At 43.9% G+C, this 20,748-nt stretch overlaps 1 protein-coding gene and 2 non-coding genes across 3 annotated transcripts; all 3 read left to right on the top strand.

Annotated features, from left to right (window-relative positions):
• Window positions 1–85: 85 nt before the first annotated feature.
• RPL21 (ribosomal protein L21) lies at window positions 86–18,947 on the top strand. The gene is made up of 6 exons (XM_069202217.1): window positions 86–172; window positions 3,781–3,859; window positions 4,661–4,722; window positions 10,857–10,969; window positions 18,386–18,536; window positions 18,821–18,947. Exons 2-6 carry the CDS (start codon window positions 3,793–3,795, stop codon window positions 18,908–18,910), a joined length of 483 nt encoding a protein of 160 aa, XP_069058318.1. The 5' UTR covers window positions 86–172; window positions 3,781–3,792; the 3' UTR covers window positions 18,911–18,947.
• Window positions 11,009–11,135, top strand: LOC138252475 (small nucleolar RNA SNORA27). The gene has a single exon (XR_011195219.1). It is a non-coding gene; the product is annotated as a small nucleolar RNA SNORA27 (small nucleolar RNA).
• On the top strand, window positions 18,665–18,741 carry LOC138252470 (small nucleolar RNA SNORD102). Its single transcript, XR_011195215.1, has one exon. It is a non-coding gene; the product is annotated as a small nucleolar RNA SNORD102 (small nucleolar RNA).
• Window positions 18,948–20,748: the final 1,801 nt, after the last annotated feature.

Raw genomic sequence — 20,748 nt, 5'->3', positions numbered from 1 at the left:
TTCACTGAAGACGATCAAAGCTCAGGTACCAGAGAGGCTGTAATATAGATGCAAGATCTGATTTTTCTTTCCGGATATAATCAGGCACACTGCTGGGCAGCCCCGGAACTCTCCCTGTAAGACCCGTGGGGACCTCACGCTCTCTCTTTCCGCCGGACTCGCCATCTTCCAGGTAACGCGGTGCGAGTGGGTGCTCCGCTGATTTTAAGAATATACCCGAAATTGGTACCTTTCGAAACTGAGTCTGCTTATAAAAATTGAGGGGGTGTTTATCAGAGTTCGCGTATATTATGATGGTGGTAGTATTTCATCGTCTGGCGCATATGGAGGCAGAGAACAGGGGATTCCCTGAGTTTAGAATGCGTTTCCTGCTGCTTATTAGGATTCATCGTCTATTTTTAAATGTGTTGCGGTTAGGGCGGGCAATAAAGTATTTTCTGGAGATGTTACTTGCTCTGTTTCTGCAATCAGATGTGTGCTTCGCTGGACTTACGGTTCTGACTTGTGAATCTATCCACGCTTAGCGAGGCCATCAGACGAGCTTGCAATATGTCTCAGCAAAGACCCGTTTATGGTCTTCACGTGCTGTCATTTGTGCAACCGCGCTCTTAATACTGCTACACGTGTTGTGAAAACGTAGCCTATAATATAATGGTATTGCTAGTCAGAGTAGATCCCAATTCCTGGACTAGAGGCTATAAACCGATCATGCAGTTTCATTCCATTGAAGGCGTGGACCATTTTTATATCTACATTTTCCCAGCACCAACCTAACAATCACCCCCCCCCCCCCCAATCATTTCGTAATTACATCTTCCAGTCCCTCACAATCGTCGGAGAGAAATTGGTTGATTCTATGGACTCGCGTACTTCCACAGCCTGCCACGTTGGCCGTATCGCTTTTTTCATGCGCACCCCCATGTTTGTTGTAATGGTTTGTTTGAATTTTACTTCCCTCCTAACAGCATTTTATCTTTTGAATACCACCACACACCAGTTGTCGTTTGTTTTAAAACATGCACGACGACTCGCCAACCCCGGTACGATTCTCGCACATTCTATTCTCAATTTTTTGTCATCACTTTACTAAAGAATTCGCAGCTCACCAGCATATTGTCAAGGATAACCCCTTGATCGCGTACTTGTTTATAACTTTCCAAGCTCACCATCGGCCAATTCCATCATCATTTAACAAGTATGTCTTTAATCAGTTTTTCCCCTTTCCTGTGAAAATCACTTTACTTTCTTCACAGTTGTAGGACTTGATTTCCGTGATGGCACCCTGGAGAAATGTGTGTTGGTATGTCTTGAAAATTCCAGCGTTGGTTGTTGTGTCTAGGAATAAGTAGGCTCGAAATCAGTGCTTTAAATGGAAAAATAGAAGTGCAGGTACTCTGTAATAGAGTACCTGCTTGTTTCTCAGAAGTGCCGGTACTCTCCAATTAAAAGTATTACATTTTTCTTGAGATAAGCCGGTACTCTCCCTCTCAAAATAAAAAAGTGCCGGTACTCAGTACCGGCCCATTTAAAGCACTGCTCGAAATCTACCTTGTCTTTCATCCATGTAAACATTCTTCTAGCAGTTATACCAAACTAGCATCTTGATTTCGAAGAGGAAACGCGCACTTTCTGAATTCTATTCCCGATACACTATGAATTCACTATACTTAAGCACAACCAATAATTTGATTAAGTAATTTTATCCAGCAGCCGCTCACCCCATTGTTCGTAATATCTTTCGGCATTCCGCATCTTTAAAATGAAATTCCCTATGCAATGGGAACAGGCGCATCTCTAACCTTGGGGAATACGGACATGCCTTGAGGACACCAAGTAACGTCCATGTCACTTCACTTTAGCCTTGCTCTCAACGGCTTGTCCACCCTAACAAACACACCTCTCTCTCTCCATATTCGCTTAACCATGACCCATTCTGATCAGTTAACGACTGCTGAACACCCAATTGTCAATCCAGTCCCAGTAATCAAGCTGCAAGTTGATTCTGTGTATGACCCCCGATTTCCTATAAATAGCGCACAGCATCGTAAAACTCTTTACTTCATTGTACTTGAATGGTTGATATTCAGCTCCCACACACGTTATTATTGATAAACACCCAGCATATGTCCATCCAAGTAGGTTTTTGTGCCCTGCGCAGACTCAACAATTGACATTGTCCAACTTTTATTCCTTCCCATTCTAAGGCTGACTTCATTGTGCATAGTTTGGGATTACCCTGCAACCTTCAACATTGATGATTACCCTCTAGAGACTCACTAGGTAGGCATCCTAGGTCTGGAACGCAAAAATCTCACTTAAAATATCTGGCTGCTTTTTTTTGTCCAGTTGTTTAACTATTGTATCAATACTGTCCCTGTTTTCAGTGGGCCTCCCGAACTCTGTCCTTAACTCTCAAATTTTCTAGACCCACTGTATGGCTCTGATAGCTTCCGCTCATTTTGATTCTTGCCTCACCTATTTAGACAGCCAAACCTACATTTCCACTCTTGCCCCTCGCTTGTATTCACACGTCTGGAATTGCCTCGCACTGCTATCCATCATTTAATGGCTCTGTTGACAGTTATAGTGATGACTGAGGTCTTACACGGGTGACGAGGAAAGTACCTGCATCTTCCTGATGCTGTTCTAAATCCCCCTCTCCCCCGTTGTTAAATTTACACCTACAGCCTGAATTCTTGAAGTTCTCCTTAGCCCTTTAATAAAAATGGAATTCTCCATAACTAACTGTACAACACGTATTTCGGTTACTGGATAAAGGTATCATGCGCTCATATCCATGCAAGACACCTAACGCAATCATCAGCTCTTTAGTGTTAGTAGACTGCACTACTGTAATCTTCTAGTTGCCCCTTCCCTTACTACTTTACGTCTCGAGACAGGGTTCTAAACTTTGCTACCTGAACGCTGTATAGTTTGTTCTAACATCCACCCTCTTTGGCACACCACCCAGCAATCTGGCTCTCTTAACAAGAATAATCTTAGTGTCTAGGCACGTTTATTGAAACAGTGAGGAATGTGACCCTAATTGCATTTAACGACCTGCCCTGAGGAAGCGAGTCATTCAAACTAAATCTCCCAGTCTTAACCAAGCTACGCAGGTGGCCGTTTTAAGTTCAGTCCTTCCACTAGAGCACACTACCACCATATGTTAGTGCAGCCTTCTAAAATAGCATTGACAGGTCACGTATTGCAACATGTAAGATGAAAACTCCCATTTATTTATATTATTATTATAATGAAGTCTGTTCCCTTGGAGAGAAACTGTTGCTTTAGATGTTGCTCCGTGCCAGTTATAGCTATAGAGCTGGTGCAACTAATTTACTCCTCAGCTGTTATTGCTGTGCATTGTAACCACGCATACCTCTGTGTTCTACATACTGTATGATACGATTGCAATATAAAACATTTATGATGTTACTGTTGCTAAATAAGGTGCAGGGTGGTCACGGGGTGCAAAATATATTGGAGCCTTAAATTGTTATTTTAAGCAATTATTTTGGTGTAGCATGTCATTTATTTTCTACGGTACATTTATGTGGTGGTGAGCTGCAGCTCCCTCCTACACTATTAACGTTTTATCATAAAGTAGCTGCCACCTCGCCAAGTGCTAAAGGCTGTTTTAGAATAGACACAACCGTAAATAAATAACATACCCCACGTTTAACTTTATAGCTTATTTTAAATGGCAGATTATTTTGTGGGGGTTTTTGTCTTCTGCTTATGACTGATTTTGTGTGTTCTTGTACCCCTTGTCTTCAGTAAATCGCCAAAATGACGAACACCAGAGGAAAAAGGCGAGGAACACGTTACATGTTCTCTAGACCATTTCGTAAACATGGTGAGTCCCCTTTGTCATTTGTTACCAGGGGCCAGATGTATCAAGGGTTTTTACCCATTCTGTGTCTATGGCAAAAAGTGCTCGTACATATGGCCTCAAGTGCATTAACTCTATTTCTTTCGCTGTCATGTGTACATAAGCTGTCATTCAAGATCTGTACAAGGTTTATAATAGATGTTCAGGCTTTAGGGGAATTATATGGCCGCTCTGTATATTGTTAAATTACTTTGAGTTTATTTTGAATTATTTCAGTTACTAGATCTTGTTTTAATGTCTGTTGGTGTAGCCTTGCTTCTAGCGTACTGAGTTCATTTGGTGACTGCACATAAAGATTAGATGGACAGACTGACTATTGATTTAAAATTACAAATCACGTTAATGCAGTTTTATATATAAACAACATTTGTTTTTAAATTATTTTAGTAATGGTTAAGCTCCCTAAACTCTATTGGCAGTTTATTATACAGTGCATAAATTCTGCCACTTGCCAGTGTATCTGCAACTTTCAGATATTACCTTTTTGTTTTTTGCCTTTTTTACATAGTTGGCAGAACATGTTCTGTGATTGTGCGGGGTGAGCCAGTACTTAGTATGTGTGTGCTCTGATAGATATACCTAAAGTATGCACAAAGAGGGGATTAATAAAAGGTGACTCCAGTTAAAATATATTTAAATATTAAGTTTATTGGATTACACCTGAAGCACTATTTAATTTCACACCACCAATGACAGATTGTTTGGTTTTTGTCAGTGATTTGTTGTGCTTTTTTGTACTATCTAATTTAATAATTTGTGTTACAGGAGTTGTACCTCTGGCAACCTACATGCGCATCTACAAGAAGGGGGACATTGTGGATATAAAGGTATTTCTTCAGAACGATTTTTTCTGGCAAGAAGAGCCCTAATCTGCAAGCTCTTGATACAATATCATTCTTTTTCATTTAAGACGCCAGTTTTGAGTAAGTCTTAAGGCATTGGTGGAGGGGCAGCCGCAGGGTTTTGGATTTTTTCCTAGGTACCTGAAAACAATGTGCTGAAACCCGGAGCAGTATATGGCATTATGGGTTTACCAGAGATGTTGCGTACTTTAATCATGAACTGATTGACAAAGCCATTGTACTCAAATGCTTTTTAAGAATCTGCTCAAAACATCCAAATCTATTAATGCAAAGAGGGCACTTACTGTGAATATTCCTCGAATATTGTATTCCATTTTTGATATTTTATGGCCAATTTAAAAAGGCATGGAAGATTCCTTAAAAATACAACAGGATTTGTCTTAAATTTACACTTGACTTTCATGGCTTTGGGGATCAGCCCCTTAGTTTCAAGTTCCAATCTTTGAAGCTGATGCCTGGCTTCCTTTTTTAATAGTTTCTTTCTCTTTTTAAAGGTGTTTGTAAAATCACAGACCTTTGGTTTCTCACTATGGCATGTTATGTCGTAAATTGAGTTCTCGGAGGCAAAAATACAACTGTCAGTATACACTGCAGATGGGGGTGATTTTATATATTAGATTTGCCTTTCTTAGTGTCGAAATTTATTAAACTATGATAATGCCAACCTTGTGAAATATTTGCAATAATTGGCTCACATTACCAATGAATATAGTGTTCCAGAAAAAAGGCAAGGAAGCCAAAGCAGTATTATACTTGCTTGGTGCTCAACAAAGCCATTTTCCACATACAGTGTACCATTCTGTTTTGAGACAAGCTTGACTGTTTGTGTGACTGCAATACTTCCTGCAGCATTGAGACTTTCAGCTTTGACTGCTGGCGATGAAGGTTGAACTATATTGATACAGCATGGCTTAAAAAAAGGAAATCGCACTGCCTTGTATAATGCAAGCTGAGTTAATCTTTTACAGTTTTCAGCCCCACTTACATGATTCTAAAATGTAAAGTCTAATTCCCACCCACATCTCACACTATCTTGTTGCACACCTTCCTCCAGCACTTAGGAAGCACACACTTCATTATTAGATCATCATATAGGGGGTGCAGGACCCCAGAAGGAGAGGTAGAGGGAGGGAGGGAAGCCTCACCCCTGGCCAAACCTGAAGGTACAGACCCCAGGTTGGAAGACCAGTTGCAGGTTAACATCCCTGCACTGGTGGGAGAATTGTGCAGGACTGCTTCTACAAACACCCTGACAATTCTGGACTCTGGGGGTGCTGCTCCTAAGGGGAGGGTACAGAGCCCTTGAGGGGATGTCCAGGGCCAGGCTGTCATCCCTGACCTGGTGGAACAGAGTAGTCACAGGGTGCCAGGCACCTGGGGCTACTCCTCCTCCCACCCACACACTCCAGTCACAGTGGTTGGAGAGGCCTGGGGCCTGGCTCTCATCCCTGACAGTGGTCAGTGACCGATGTGGCTTGTTGCCCTGGTGGGGTGGGAACAAGAGTCGCACCCCGGCGGTGGAGTAGGCAACACCACTGTGTTGGCCCTGGTAGTACTATCTGGCCCCTGGGATACATCGGTGAGCAAAGTAAGGTTAGGTGCTGCACAGATGGTATCTGCAGGTGAGGAGAGGTTCCCCATGGGTTAGCTTAGTGGGCCCTGAGAGTATGGACAGAGGTATCTAACTGGAGTCAGGAAGGCGTAGAACTGGAACATGCCCCTGCTGTTGGGGGTCTGGGTACCTGTTATGTCGCCCCAATCATGGAAGTACATCAAGGTATTGTTCTCCCCTGGCTTTAGGCTGGTGGGGGGTCTGTGTTGGAAATGGCCCTTTTTGCAGGGTCATCCCCAGTCTTTTTGTCTCCTTCCTCCTGTTCTTGTTGGCTTTAGGACTCTGGTCACTTTACCACTGCAAACTAGTGCTAAAGTGCATATGCTCTCTGTGTAAAGTGTACTGTTGATTGGTTTATCCATGATTGGCATATCTGATTTACTGGCAAGTCCCTAGTAAAGTGCACTAGAGGTGCCTGTAAATCAAATGCTACTAGTGGGCCTGCAGCACTGCTTGTGCCACCCACATTAGTAGCCCTGTAAACGTGGCTCAGACCTGCCACTATAGTGTCTGTGTGGGCAGTTTTAAACTGCCAATTCGACTTGGCAAGTGCACCCACTTGCCAGACCTAAACCTTAACTTCTACTACATGTCAGGCACCCCTAAGGTAGGCCCTAGGTAGCCCCAGGGTCAGGGTGCAGTGTATGTTTAAGGTAGGACATATACTAGTTTTTTTAATATGTCCTAACAGTGAAATGCTGCCAAATTCGTTTTTCACTATGCAAGGCCTTCTCTGTCATAGGTTAATATGGGGGCTGCCTTTAAATATCCTTAAAGCGCAGATTCCCTTTGAGAGCAGATAAAAATATGGAGTTTAGGGTCTCTGAACTCACAATTTAAAAATACATTTTTTAGTGGTCTGTTTTTAAATTGTCTGTTTGAAAATGCCAATTTTAGAAAGTAGGCATTTTCTTGCTTATACCATTCTATGACTCTGCCTGTTTGTGGATTGTCTGTGGGTCAGTTTGACAGAATGGCTGTTTTGCACCTCTCTAGACAGTGACGCAAAAGGGGGGGCGGGTAGCATGCATATCCTGATGAGGCATCTTAGCTAGAGAGGAGGGAGGAGTGGTCGTTCACACCAGAAAGGACTGCCTGCCCTCACACTGCAGTCTCCGACCCCCTTGTTTGCGTCTGGGGCCTTGCCTGGACAAGGAAGGATCTTGCAAACACTTGAGACTTTGCTTTGAAGTTTGCCAACTTCAAAGGCAGAACTGGGTATAAGAGGACCCAGAACCCCAGACTTTTAGAATCTTTCTGGAACCAAGAGGAACCTCTGCCCAGGAGAAAAGCTAAAGAACTGAAGGAGGAATACTGTGCCTTTGCTGTGTTGCTTTGCTGGACTGGCCTGCAGTTGCTGCTTTTTCCTGAAAAGTGTAGAGGTTGAACTTTGCTGTGTGTCTTTGCTTGAGAAAATTCTCCAAGGGCTTGGAGTAGAGCTTGCTTCATGACGGAAGTCTCGGGGACACCAAAGACTTCAGTTTCCTTGACCTGCTGCACTGGGAACTGTGTTTTTTGTGCTGTTCAAGAGTAGAAACCACTGCAATGACACTGCTGGCCTGCACCGTGACCTGCAGATGCCACACAGGCACATTGCCCTGATTCGCACCGCGACCCTGGTCTCCCCGATGCTGTTATCGGATGACTTCACTGAGCCACTGCTCGCACCGCGACCTGTGGGCCCTGCACTCAGACATTGCCTGCTCGCACCGCAGCCTGGGCATCCCTGACGACGCTGCTCCTGCTGCCACCGACGCCAGCACCATCGACTCCTGTGTGGTCATCAGGCATCCTGCCTGCACTGTGGCCTGTGGACACCGCTTGTGAGGGTCACGAAGCACCACAGGCTCGGGCCTACCGACGACATCGCTTCAGCAGCGACGACAACGCTGCCTGCACCGTGACCTGTGGACGTCGCAGAACTTCACTGCAGCCCTGGTCTCACCAAGCTGCTGCCTGCACCGGTAGCCTGTGGGAACCGCAGGTCTCATCATCCCGCTTCGCACCGCAGCCCCAACGTCATCCATGCTAGCGCACCTGACCTCATCAGCCTGGAGTTTGATCTGCAACTCGTGTGACCTCAAAGGCCTGACGACTCCGGAACCAACACAGTGACGCCAGCGACGCTGCTCTCCGGAGCTCACCGCGAGGATCACACCGCCCTGCAAATCCAAGGTACTGTTTGTAGGTCTTCCAGACACTGTAGCTGGCCTGCAAAGCCGGGGCCGGCCTGAACTGTTTTGCTGATCACGATCCCATGATAGCCCCAGGTGGAGCTATCGACTTCAAGGAACTGCATTTTTGAGTAACTTGCAGAATTAATTTTTTTATTACTATATGTTGAATTTTTATCGTATTTTGTCTTGTTTTATATAGATAAATATTGGCTATTTTTCTAAAACTGGTGTGGTGTCAGTTTGTAGTGTTTTTACGTATTACTGTGTTATGCTTGCTTATTTGGTGATGCTTGTTTTTTTTGACTGTACAATGTTGGATAACCCTCATAGCTGATGTCTTATCTGAATTTAAGAAGTATGTTTATTGCTGACCACAACATAATATGGTTTTAGTATTAGTGTGGGTCCATAACGAGTATATAGGCGAGTATATAACCTTATAATACAAACCGGAAACTGAAGACCAGTTTTAAAATATTTAGGATGCCCAGATCAAGAGGCATACTTTTTACTACACAGAAATCGTGACCATGTGTGTATGTGTGTGTATATATATATATATATATATATATATATATATATATATATATATATTTTTTTTTTTGTTGAATGCAACCCCCGGTGGTGATCTGACCACTAGATTAGGATGTTGTCAGTCAGACTGCCAGAGTTGTGGGTCCCTGTGCGTCGATGGTGGTGAAAGCCGTGGTCAAGCATGGACTTGGGTTTCTGCCATCCTTCTCATGGCGGGGACCCCAGCATGAAAAGGGCAGTGGAGAGGCAGAGGGGGGGGCCTCTGCACTGCCCATATTGTGGGCAGTGCAGTGGCCCCCGTCAGCACAGTCTAAATGCGCACTGTCATCCATGGCAGACAGTGCACATTCCAATTATGCTGGCAGCAGTCAGTGCAGCTGGCATTGGCATTTGCTCTTTTAGAGCCGAAGCCAGTGCTGCTGCACGGACTGGCTGCCAGCCCCATGGGCATGTCATAATTATGCCGTCTGGAAGCCGCTGGCTTGGCGGCATCCTCCAGACTTGTATTTGTTGTCCAAAGATCGGACCGCCAGGGTTGTAATCAGGCCCTTAGATAATGGTCAGAAATATATTGGAATTGGCTTAATACAAGTCCATTTTTTTTTTTCTTCAAAATAGCGAGCGTGTATGTGGAATGTGTAGAAACATGCAAAAAAATTCTAACTTTTTTTTTCGTTTTGCTAACTACTGTGGGACTCAAAAAAAAAAAAAAAATATGAATGTGGCCATACATTTTTCCTTTCTGATTGTCGTGGTACATCTACAAAAACTGAAAAGGAGCCCTCGTTTCGTTTTATGGCCCGTGTGACCTTACCTGCCTTTCCCCTTTACTGCTGGCTCTGGCAGCAGCAATTGTGATGTAAAAATCTACATGAGTTCAGAGGTGATTTCTTTATAATTGGGGACGTCGTGCTTCACAAGTTGTCAATAAAGGAGAAACAAGTGAGACTGGGTTTTTGATAATGATTGCAGAACCCCATGTATTAAAACTAGTTTATGCCACAAAATGTGTGGCATAACTTGCCTTTCCTTGCAACACAAATGTATTCTCTACCAAATAATTCCTGTGGCTGGAGGTTTACCAAACTGTACAAAGCTATATTTTATTTGAGTTTGTATGAGCACCTTGATTTTATGTGGTGCATTTTATGTACGTCCGTAGAGGGTTAGATCAGGTGAGTTTCATTTTCTCTGTTCTAGCTAATCTACAGCACTTGTTAAGCCCTCTGTTGAATCTGAAACTGTGCTACAGGAAAGTAGGATTTCATCCCATTAGCTGTTGGTGGATTTTTGCCTTTTTTTTTTCTCGTCCCCTACCTATGTAACGCTACAATCTCAATTTCAGCTCACTTCACCACCCCACTTTTCCACTGTCCTAAACTCGGGCAGATGGAGTTAAACTTATGGATTCTTATACCTAAACTAGCCTGAGCCTCCCACTCTTCATATTCTCTCACACACACACGCACACACTCATCCCTAAATTATTGAGTATGTCTGGCCAAATACATTTTATTAGTACCCTATTATTCTCTTCCACACAAGACATTAGCAGTTTCTGCACATCAGTGTATTTGCTTTCACTTTGCTGTATCGGCTTTCTTTTCTGAATCCTTTTAACAGAGAATTGCTCAGCTTTAACTATGTTAGACACGTTTGAGGCACTGTAGTGTTTTGCCTCCTAAGCGTAGGTTGTATTTTCTGGAGTAAATATTTTAGCCTAGATGTGCAATTTTGCTTTTATAAGTGTTTTATCCCCTTTTTTCCATTCACAGGGCATGGGAACAATTCAAAAGGGTATGCCGCACAAGTGTTACCACGGCAAGACTGGAAGGATATTCAACGTCACCCAACATGCAGTGGGCATTATTGTAAACAAGCAAGTCAAGTAAGTATTTTCACTGTGGGCTTGTCCATTTCGCTTGACAGTCCCATTTTCACTTTACTAGGCAGACCTGGTGTCTGTACTGGTCATTCAAGTGGGACAGAGCAATTATCCTTCTAAAACACAAGCAAATACTTATTTGACTTGTATCCTGTCTGAGGAAACAGATTTGTGCTATTAAAACTTGGTAGTCTATATAACTCATTTGTTATGTCACCAACTTTTTAAGCAAGCCTCTACAATTTTCATTCTAGTTCATCAAATAATTGAATTACCTCCACATTCTGCTTCAACACGGTTAAGCTGTAAATTGTTGTTGAGTTGTGTTTTTGACTTTTTAAATTTGATAACTCCTATTCAAAAATCTAAGATTATGAACGTGGCAGTCTTTTAGCTCTCCTGCTTTTTCACTTTGATAGTTTGCTACTTTAGTCCGGTAATGTATGGTCAACGTTATTTGTTCCTTCCTCACTGGAGTCTTAACGGTGCAAACTTCCTCCTCCATTTATAGTTATCCAAGGTTTTAGGCAAGCCATTGCCCTCTTTGAGGGGAACTTCTCTAATCAAGTCATACATTGGCACACTAAAGTCATTTTGCAGTATGTTTTATCTCTAATCTAGATTTCAGAGCACTTGAATGTAGCAGGCATGTTACTTGCGGTTGGAGCTCCTTGGTTGTCATGTTACTGACGGCCTTCTGGTGCCCGTTCATCTGCTTGTTTGTATCCATTGACGCAGTTATGTTAACGTATTATCCAATCCGTTCAGTGTGTAATTGTTGAACTGCCTGACACCATCTCTGCTCTGAAAGGAGGTTGAGGTCTGTTGCAGTTGTTAGTCATTTCACTTATTATTTAATCTTTCTCATCAATGAATTTCGACACCATTGATCTGCTTCAACAAAAAACTGACTTGTTTAAGGGTAGCCTAGTTATCACTTACTAACGTCTTAGCGGTGAGTAGATCAGCGAGTGTGTGGGCAGTATGGGTGTGATATTTCGTTCAGCTCATTTTAGTTTGGATACTTTTTTGTGGAATGATATACTTTGTGCAATGATATGGTACTTTGTGCACCAATGGGGGTTATAGTAATCTGTTGAACGGAGGTGATCTGGTATGTACTGGTCACAAGGAGGGCTCTGATGGGTACAAAATAGCATTGGTCAGTGAATTTTCCATGTACTAATAGTTATGTAATGGAACAGATGTGCACTGGGGAGAAGATAGGGCGGTGGATTAAGCAACATGTTGGGGTGGTTTATCCTATACTGCGAGGATTGCTCTATGGTATGTTGACCTGGCCTATGGTGATAATGTAACTTTTTCACAAATTGATAGTGTGTACATGTTTACCTTTTTATAAAGCAGTCTTCAGTACTGTGGCTCTTTCATGAGTGCACTTCAGTTAATGTACAAGTAGTTTTAGCTAGAGTCATGTCACCACAAGTAATTAGTATGTTCGATGGCATCTGTCGCTGTAGATACGCATGTTCTGCAATAGCTCGCCATCTGGTGTTGGGCCGGAGTGTTACAAGTTGTTTTTCTTCGAAGAAGTCTTTCGAGTCACGGGACCGAGTGACTCCTCCTTTTGTCTCCATTGCGCATGGGCGTCGACTCCATCTTCGATTGTTTTTTTTCCGCCATCGGGTTCGGACGTGTTCCTGTCGCTCCGAGTTTCGGAACGGAAAATTAGCTAATTTCGGAAGATTTTCGTCGGTATTGTTGCGTTCGGGATCGGCGTACTTAGATTCCACACCGCATCGAAGATCGAAGAGCTCCGGTGCCCGTCAGGGTAGTTTTTCGATCCCCCGTCGGGGCCTGGTCGGCCCGACCGCGTGCTGAAGAACGCCGATGGAACGGCCCCCGTTCCGTTTCTGCCCCAAATGCCACAATAAATACCCCTACACAGACCAACACTTGGTCTGCAACCTGTGCCTGTCACCTGAGCACAGCGAAGACACCTGCGAGGCCTGTCGTGCGTTCCGGTCCCGAAAAACACTCCGAGACCGTCGAGCCAGAAGACTTCAGATGGCGTCCGCACCGACAGCCCAACAGGAGTTCGAGGAACAGGAAGAGGAAGGTACCTTCTCGATACAAGACTCAGACTCCGAAGGATTCGACGATACACAAACCGTGAGTAAGACGTCGAAAACCACACACACATTTACAAGGCCCAGGGGACGCCACTGCCATCCGGCCATGGCTCCACCCATAAATTCGGTGACCGACCGTCGGCACCGAAAAAGGCCCAAACAGTGCCGAGGTCGTCTGACTCCGGTCGAGACACCGGCACGCAGCCTTCTCGGGACCGAGAAAGTGCTGGAGACAAGCCTCGACACCGAGATGCCGGTGTGGACACGGCTCGATGCCGAGACAGCGGCACCGAAGCTGATAGACGCCGAGAGGTTTCGGCCCCGAAAAAGAAAAGTCACCTCGGAGCCGAAAAAACACGCAGACAGGGTTTCGATGCCGAAACAGACTGCAAGCGACCCAGCTCCAGGCTCTTATACAGAAGAGCACTCGCTAACCTCCCAAATGCAAAAGCATAGGTTTGAGGAAGAGCTACAAGCAACTGATGTGGACCATACGCAAAAGCGTATCTTCATACAGCAGGGGACAGGAAAAATAAGCACCCTTCCCCCTATTAGGAGAAAGAGAAAGTTGGAGTTCCAGACTGAACAGACACCACAACCAAAAGTGGTGAAAAGAGTTACCCCACCACCCTCTCCTCAGCCCGTGATTAATGTCTCACCAGCACAAACTCCATCACTCTCCCCAGCTCACACCACCATGAGCCAGGGTGACCAAGATCAGGACGCATGGGACCTATACGACGCCCCAGTGTCAGATAATAGTCCAGAGGCATACCCTACGAAGCCATCTCCACCAGAGGACAGCACCGCGTATTCTCAAGTGGTGGCTAGAGCAGCACAATTTCACAACGTAAGCCTCCACTCAGAACAGGTCGAGGATGATTTTTTATTCAACACACTCTCCTCCACCCACAGCTCGTACCAAAGCCTGCCTATGCTCCCTGGTATGCTCCGGCACGCAAAAGACATCTTTAAGGAGCCGGTCAAAAGTAGGGCAATCACACCAAGGGTGGAAAAAAAGTATAAGGCGCCTCCTACAGACCCGGTTTTCATCACTACACAGCTGCCACCAGACTGTCGTTGTAGGAGCAGCTAGAAAGAGGGCCAACTCTCACACATCTGGAGATGCACCACCCCCAGATAAAGAAAGCCGCAAGTTCGATGCAGCTGGTAAGAGTCGCAGCACAAGCTGCAAACCAGTGGCGCATCGCGAACTCCCAGGCACTACTTGCGCGCTATGACAGAGCCCACTGGGACGAGATGCAACATCTCATTGAACATCTGCCCAAGGAATTACAAAATAGGGCAAAACAAGTGGTTGAGGAGGGACAGGCCATTTCCAACAACCAGATCCGCTCCTCCATGGACGCTGCAGATACAGCTGCACGGACAATTAATACATCTGTAACTATCAGAAGGCATGCATGGCTCCGAACGTCTGGATTTAAACCAGAGATTCAACAAGCAGTTCTCAATATGCCTTTTAATGAAAAAGAACTGTTCGGTCCAGAAGTGGACACAGCGATTGAGAAACTCAAAAAAGATACGGACACTGCCAAAGCCATGGGCGCACTCTACTCCCCGCAGAGCAGAGGGAATTACAGCACATTCCGTAAAACGCCCTTTCGAGGGGGGTTTCGGGGTCAGAGCACACAAGCCAGCACCTCACAAGCAACACCGTCCAGTTACCAGGGACAGTATAGAGGAGGTTTTCGGGGACAATATAGAGGAGGGCAATTCCCTAGAAATAGAGGAAGATTTCAAAGCCCCAAAACCCCTACTACTAAACAGTGACTCACATGTCACTCACCCCCTCCACACAACACCAGTGGGGGGAAGAATAGGTCATTATTACAAAGCATGGGAGGAAATCACTACAGACACTTGGGTTCTAGCAATTATCCAGCATGGTTATTGCATAGAATTTCTACAATTCCCTCCAAACATACCACCAAAAGCACAAAATTTAACAACACACCATTCCAATCTCCTGGAGATAGAAGTGCAGGCACTATTGCAAAAGAATGCAATCGAATTAGTGCCAAACACACAAATAAACACAGGAGTTTACTCACTGTACTTTCTGATACCAAAGAAGGACAAAACGCTGAGACCAATCCTAGACCTCAGAGTAGTGAACACTTTCATCAAATCGGACCACTTCCACATGGTCACACTACAAGAAGTATTGCCATTGCTAAAACTACACGACTACATGGCAACTTTAGACCTCAAGGACGCTTATTTCCATATACCAATACACCCATCGCACAGGAAATACCTAAGGTTTGTATTCAAAGGAATACATTACCAATTCAAGGTACTGCCTTTCGGATTAACAACCGCACCAAGAGTCTTTACCAAATGCCTAGCGGTAGTCGCTGCACACATAAGAAGGCAGCAAATACATGTGTTCCCATATTTGGACGACTGGCTAATCAAGGCCCATTCGTTCATAGAGTGCTCAAATCACACAAATCAGATCATACAAACCCTCTTCAAACTCGGGTTCACCGTCAACTTTACAAAATCCAACATTCTGCCGCGCAAGGTACAACAATACCTAGGAGCCATAATAGACACATCAAAGGGAGTAGCCACTCCAAGTCCACAAAGAATTCGAAATTTCAACACCATCATACAACGCATGTATCCAACACAAAAGATACAAGCAAAGATGGTATTACAACTCCTAGGCATGATGTCTTCATGCATAGCCATTGTCCCAAACGCAAGACTGCACATGAGGCCCTTACAACAATGCCTAGCATCACAGTGGTCTCAAGCACAGGGTCACCTTCTAGATCTGGTGTTAATAGACCGCCAAACTTACCTCTCGCTTCTGTGGTGGAACAACATAAATTTAAACAAAGGGCGGCCTTTCCAAGACCCAGTGCCACAATACGTATTAACAACAGATGCTTCCATGACAGGGTGGGGAGCACACCTCGATCAACACAGCATACAAGGACAATGGAACGTACATCAATCAAAACTGCATATCAATCACCTAGAACTTCTAGCAGTTTTTCAAGCACTAAAAGCTTTCCAACCAATAATAGTTCACAAATACATTCTCGTCAAAACAGACAACATGACAACAATGTATTATCTAAACAAGCAGGGGGGGGGACGCACTCCACGCAGTTAAGCCTGCTAGCACAAAAGATTTGGCGTTGGGCAATTCACAACCAAATTCGCCTAATAGCACAATTTATACCAGGGATCCAAAATCAACTCGCAGACAATCTCTCTCGATCACCAACAGGTCGACGAATGGGAGATTCACCCCCAAATTCTAAACACTTATTTCAAACTCTGGGGAACACCTCAGATAGACTTGTTTGCGACAAGGGAGAACGCAAAATGCCAAAACTTCGCATCCAGATACCCACACGAACAATCCCAAGGCAATGCCCTATGGATGAACTGGTCAGGGATATTTGCTTACGCTTTTCCTCCTCTCCCTCTCCTTCCTTACCTGGTAAACAAACTCAGTCAAAGCAAACTCAAACTCATATTGATAGCACCAACTTGGGCAAGGCAACCCTGGTACACAACGCTGCTAGACCTATCAGTGGTACCCTGCATCAAATTGCCCAACAGGCCAGATCTATTGACACAGCACAACCAAAAGATCAGACACCCAGATCCAGCATCGCTGAATCTAGCAATCTGGCTCCTGAAATCCTAGAATTCGGGCACTTACAACTTACCCAAGAATGTATGGAAGTCATAAAACAAGCTAGAAGGCCATCCACCAGGCACTGCTATGCGAGTAAATGGAAGAGGTTTGTTTGCTACTGCCATATTAATCAAATACAACCATTACACATAACTCCAGAACATGTAGTGGGTTACTTGCTTCACTTACAAAAATCTAACCTGGCTTTCTCTTCCATTAAAATACACCTTGCAGCAATATCTGCATACCTGCAGACTACCTATTCAACTTCCCTATATAAGATACCAGTCATTAAAGCATTCATGGAGGGCCTTAGGAGAATTATACCACCAAGAACACCACCTGTTCCTTCATGGAACCTAAATGTTGTCCTAACTAGACTTATGGGTCCACCTTTTGAACCCATGCATTCCTGCGACATACAGTTCCTAACCTGGAAGGTGGCATTTCTCATCGCCATTACTTCCCTAAGAAGAGTAAGCGAGATTCAGGCGTTTACAATACAGGAACCTTTTATACAACTACACAAAAATAAAGTCGTCCTAAGGACCAATCCTAAATTTTTGCCAAAGGTTATTTCACCGTTGCATCTAAATCAAACAGTGGAACTTCCAGTGTTTTTTCCACAGCCAGATACCGTAGCTGAAAGGGCACTACATACATTAGATGTCAAAAGAGCATTGATGTATTACATTGACAGAACAAAAAACATCAGAAAGACTAAACAACTATTTATTGCATTTCAAAAACCTCATGCAGGAAACCTAATATCAAAACAAGGTATAGCCAGATGGATAGTTAAATGCATCCAAATCTGCTACCTTAAAGCTAAACGACAGCTGCCCATTACACCAAGGGCACACTCAACCAGAAAGAAAGGTGCTACCATGGCCTTTCTAGGAAACATCCCAATGCAAGAAATATGTAAGGCAGCCACATGGTCTACGCCTCACACATTCACCAAGCACTACTGTGTAGACGTGTTATCCGCACAACAAGCCACAGTAGGTCAAGCCGTATTAAGAACATTATTTCACACTACTTCCACTCCTACAGGCTGATCCACCGCTTTTGGGGAAATAACTGCTTACTAGTCTATGCAGAACATGCGTATCTACAGCGACAGATGCCATCGAACTGAAAATGTCACTTACCCAGTGTACATCTGTTCGTGGCATCAGTCGCAGTAGATTCGCATGTGCCCACCCGCCTCCCCGGGAGCCTGTAGCAGTTTGGAAGTTACCTTCAATTATTTATATATGTATCATCTCAACCTTAAATAGGTGCATACTTAGTCACTCCATTGCATGGGCACTATTACTACAATTCAACTCCTACCTCTCCCTCTGCGGGGAAAAACAATCGAAGATGGAGTCGACGCCCATGCGCAATGGAGACAAAAGGAGGAGTCACTCGGTCCCGTGACTCGAAAGACTTCTTCGAAGAAAAACAACTTGTAACACTCCGGCCCAACACCAGATGGCGAGCTATTGCAGAACATGCGAATCTACTGCGACTGATGCCACGAACAGATGTACACTGGGTAAGTGACATTTTCATTATAATACAAAATCTATTATTTGGATTTTTTGTTAAGAAAAATAAAAAAAACAAAACAAATCTGCATTGTTCCTTTCACAGAGGCAAAATTCTTGCCAAGAGAATTAACGTGCGTATTGAGCATATTAAACATTCAAAAAGCAGAGACAGCTTCCTGAAGCGGGTCAAGGAGAATGAAAGAAAGAAAACAGAGGCCAAGGAGAAAGGATTGTGGGTTGAATTGAAACGCCAGGTAAAATAGCGTGCTTCTATAAATTCGTGTCCGTTTTGTGCCTCGAAGCTCACGCATGAAAGAATATTTTAACAATGTTATGAAACTTGGCTTTCAGTAGTAAGTGTCCTTAATATTTGTTTAAAAAATGCTCAATGATGATTTTCTCCTATGATTACTTTAAAAAAGTACAAATGAGTAAATTATTTCACCGGTACTGAGAGCATATTAAATGTATACCTCTTAATTTGTTCATTGCAAACTGAGGGCTAACTCATTTTTCAATTTTTTTTGTTTTAATGTAGCCCAAAGCACCGAGCGCAGCGCACTTCGTTAGTACACTGGGCAAAGAACCCGAACTGTTGGAGCCAATTCCCTACGAGTTCATGGCGTAAACTTTTATTTGCGAATAAAGGCAAATATTTTGCAAAACGGTGTTTGTTCCTTTTATTTTGTGAGGTTCAGCGTGGTAAAGAAGGGGTTTACTTCATCATTTATTTGTGGTTGATGGGAAGTTAAGCTGTTGCCGTGTAAAAAGCCGTTTTAAATGCACAAATGCAGACCTTGGATGGCAGCAGTTGTGTGCCGGCTGCTCAGTGATGATCGTCCTCCTTTGATTGCTTCTTAGAGCAAGATGACCAATTGCCATTTCACCGGCGAACTGAGAGCATGCAGTATACAATAGTAAAAGGTACCCGTGGAACTAGGGCAATTACAATTCTGTTCCTTAGTCTGACGTGCTGCAATTACGGCTCTGGCCTGATAATAAGTATATATGGACAATACCCAGCGTTTGCTGTAAATGCAGCACAGATAAGCAAAAGTTTAGGAAAGTCAAAACTAAGACTTCTACAAATGTTACAACAACGAATAAAAACAGTTCTGTTAGTCCACTGCTGTGTGGCTGTTAGTATTAAGAAGCAACTGAAAATCGCCAAGACTAATTGGTTGAAGGATGTGAATCGTGCGTGGCTTAGTTGAATCAGTAAATCTTGTACTGTATCATTTTAAATGTCCATAATTAAAGTTTACATCATATTCTTGAGTCCCTGACTGCATGTAAAAAGTGGTTGGTTATAGTTTTCTCTTTATATTGGGTGGGAGTTGGGCAGGGCTGTTATTGGTGAGTTTCAAAGACTTGCTTTCACAATGAAGGTGACAAAACATCACAGCACATGAACATGAATTATAGCGTATTGTTGGATTCAACTATGTATACCTGCTATTTTTAGGTCTCATCTACAGACTTTTTTAAAAATTGTTAGTGTATTTGAAGCAACAAAATTCTACTTGCATCCCTTCTGTGCTCTGGTTATCACAAATCCCTGGTCCTGCCTGATTCAGTGGCTTTTCCTGCCTATTATTCCGGCCGTGTAACATTTCAGGTTTATTTTTTTAGATTGGGTGACTTAACCTTCTGCTAACACCAAACCTTGCATTGCGCGAGGGACTATTTTCTCAATTTCTGTTAGCTCCCTGTTAGAAATGGGGTCTTTGGTTGACAGGTTACCCCCTGTTCAAGCAAGGACCCTCACTCAAGTCAGAGTAAAAGAGAATCACCCTCAGCTAACCCCTGCTTACCCCCTTGGTAGCTTGGCAGAGCAGAAGGCTTAACTTCAGAGTGCTAGGTCTAAAGTATTTGTACCAGCACACAGTATCTTAATGAAAACACTACAAAATGACACAACAGCAGTTTAGAAAAATAGGAAATTTTTATCTAAACAAGACCAAAATGACAAAGCCACAAGTCAAGTTATCAATAAAAATGCAAAAAGTCTAAGTATTTCTAAACACACTAGCGCTGCTAGTGTGAAAATATATCTGGTGTGTATCAAATAACCTCACGCGGGTGGGTGTGTCAAAAAGGGCTTGTTGTGCGTCTATCACGAGCGAGACCTTGTGTCGTTTCTCCCCCTTCTGTCAAGTTGGCGTGCGTCTGTTCTCTACAGGAGAGCGATGCGTCGATTCGATCTGTGCTTGGGTCCAGGTAGGCCTTGCGTTTTGCACATGATGCTTCGCGTCAGAAATCCAGCCACATGATCCCAAAACACCACAGCGCAGGAGGCAATCTCCCAGCCTCTGTCAGTGATGCTGCGCGTCGTTTCTCCTGCTCCGTGTGTCGCTCCTTCGGTTGTGTTTCCGGCGAGCGTCGATTCTCAGCCATGGAGCCGGCGGCGCCTCGTTTTGTTCAGCCGCAGATCGGAGTCTTGTCCATCTTTTCCCCACACGGCAA

Source organism: Pleurodeles waltl, chromosome 8 (genome assembly GCF_031143425.1).
Source record: "Pleurodeles waltl isolate 20211129_DDA chromosome 8, aPleWal1.hap1.20221129, whole genome shotgun sequence".
Lineage (NCBI taxonomy): Eukaryota > Metazoa > Chordata > Amphibia > Caudata > Salamandridae > Pleurodeles > Pleurodeles waltl.
Note: the sequence above shows the minus strand (reverse complement) of the source record. Positions and strands in the feature narration are given on the sequence as shown.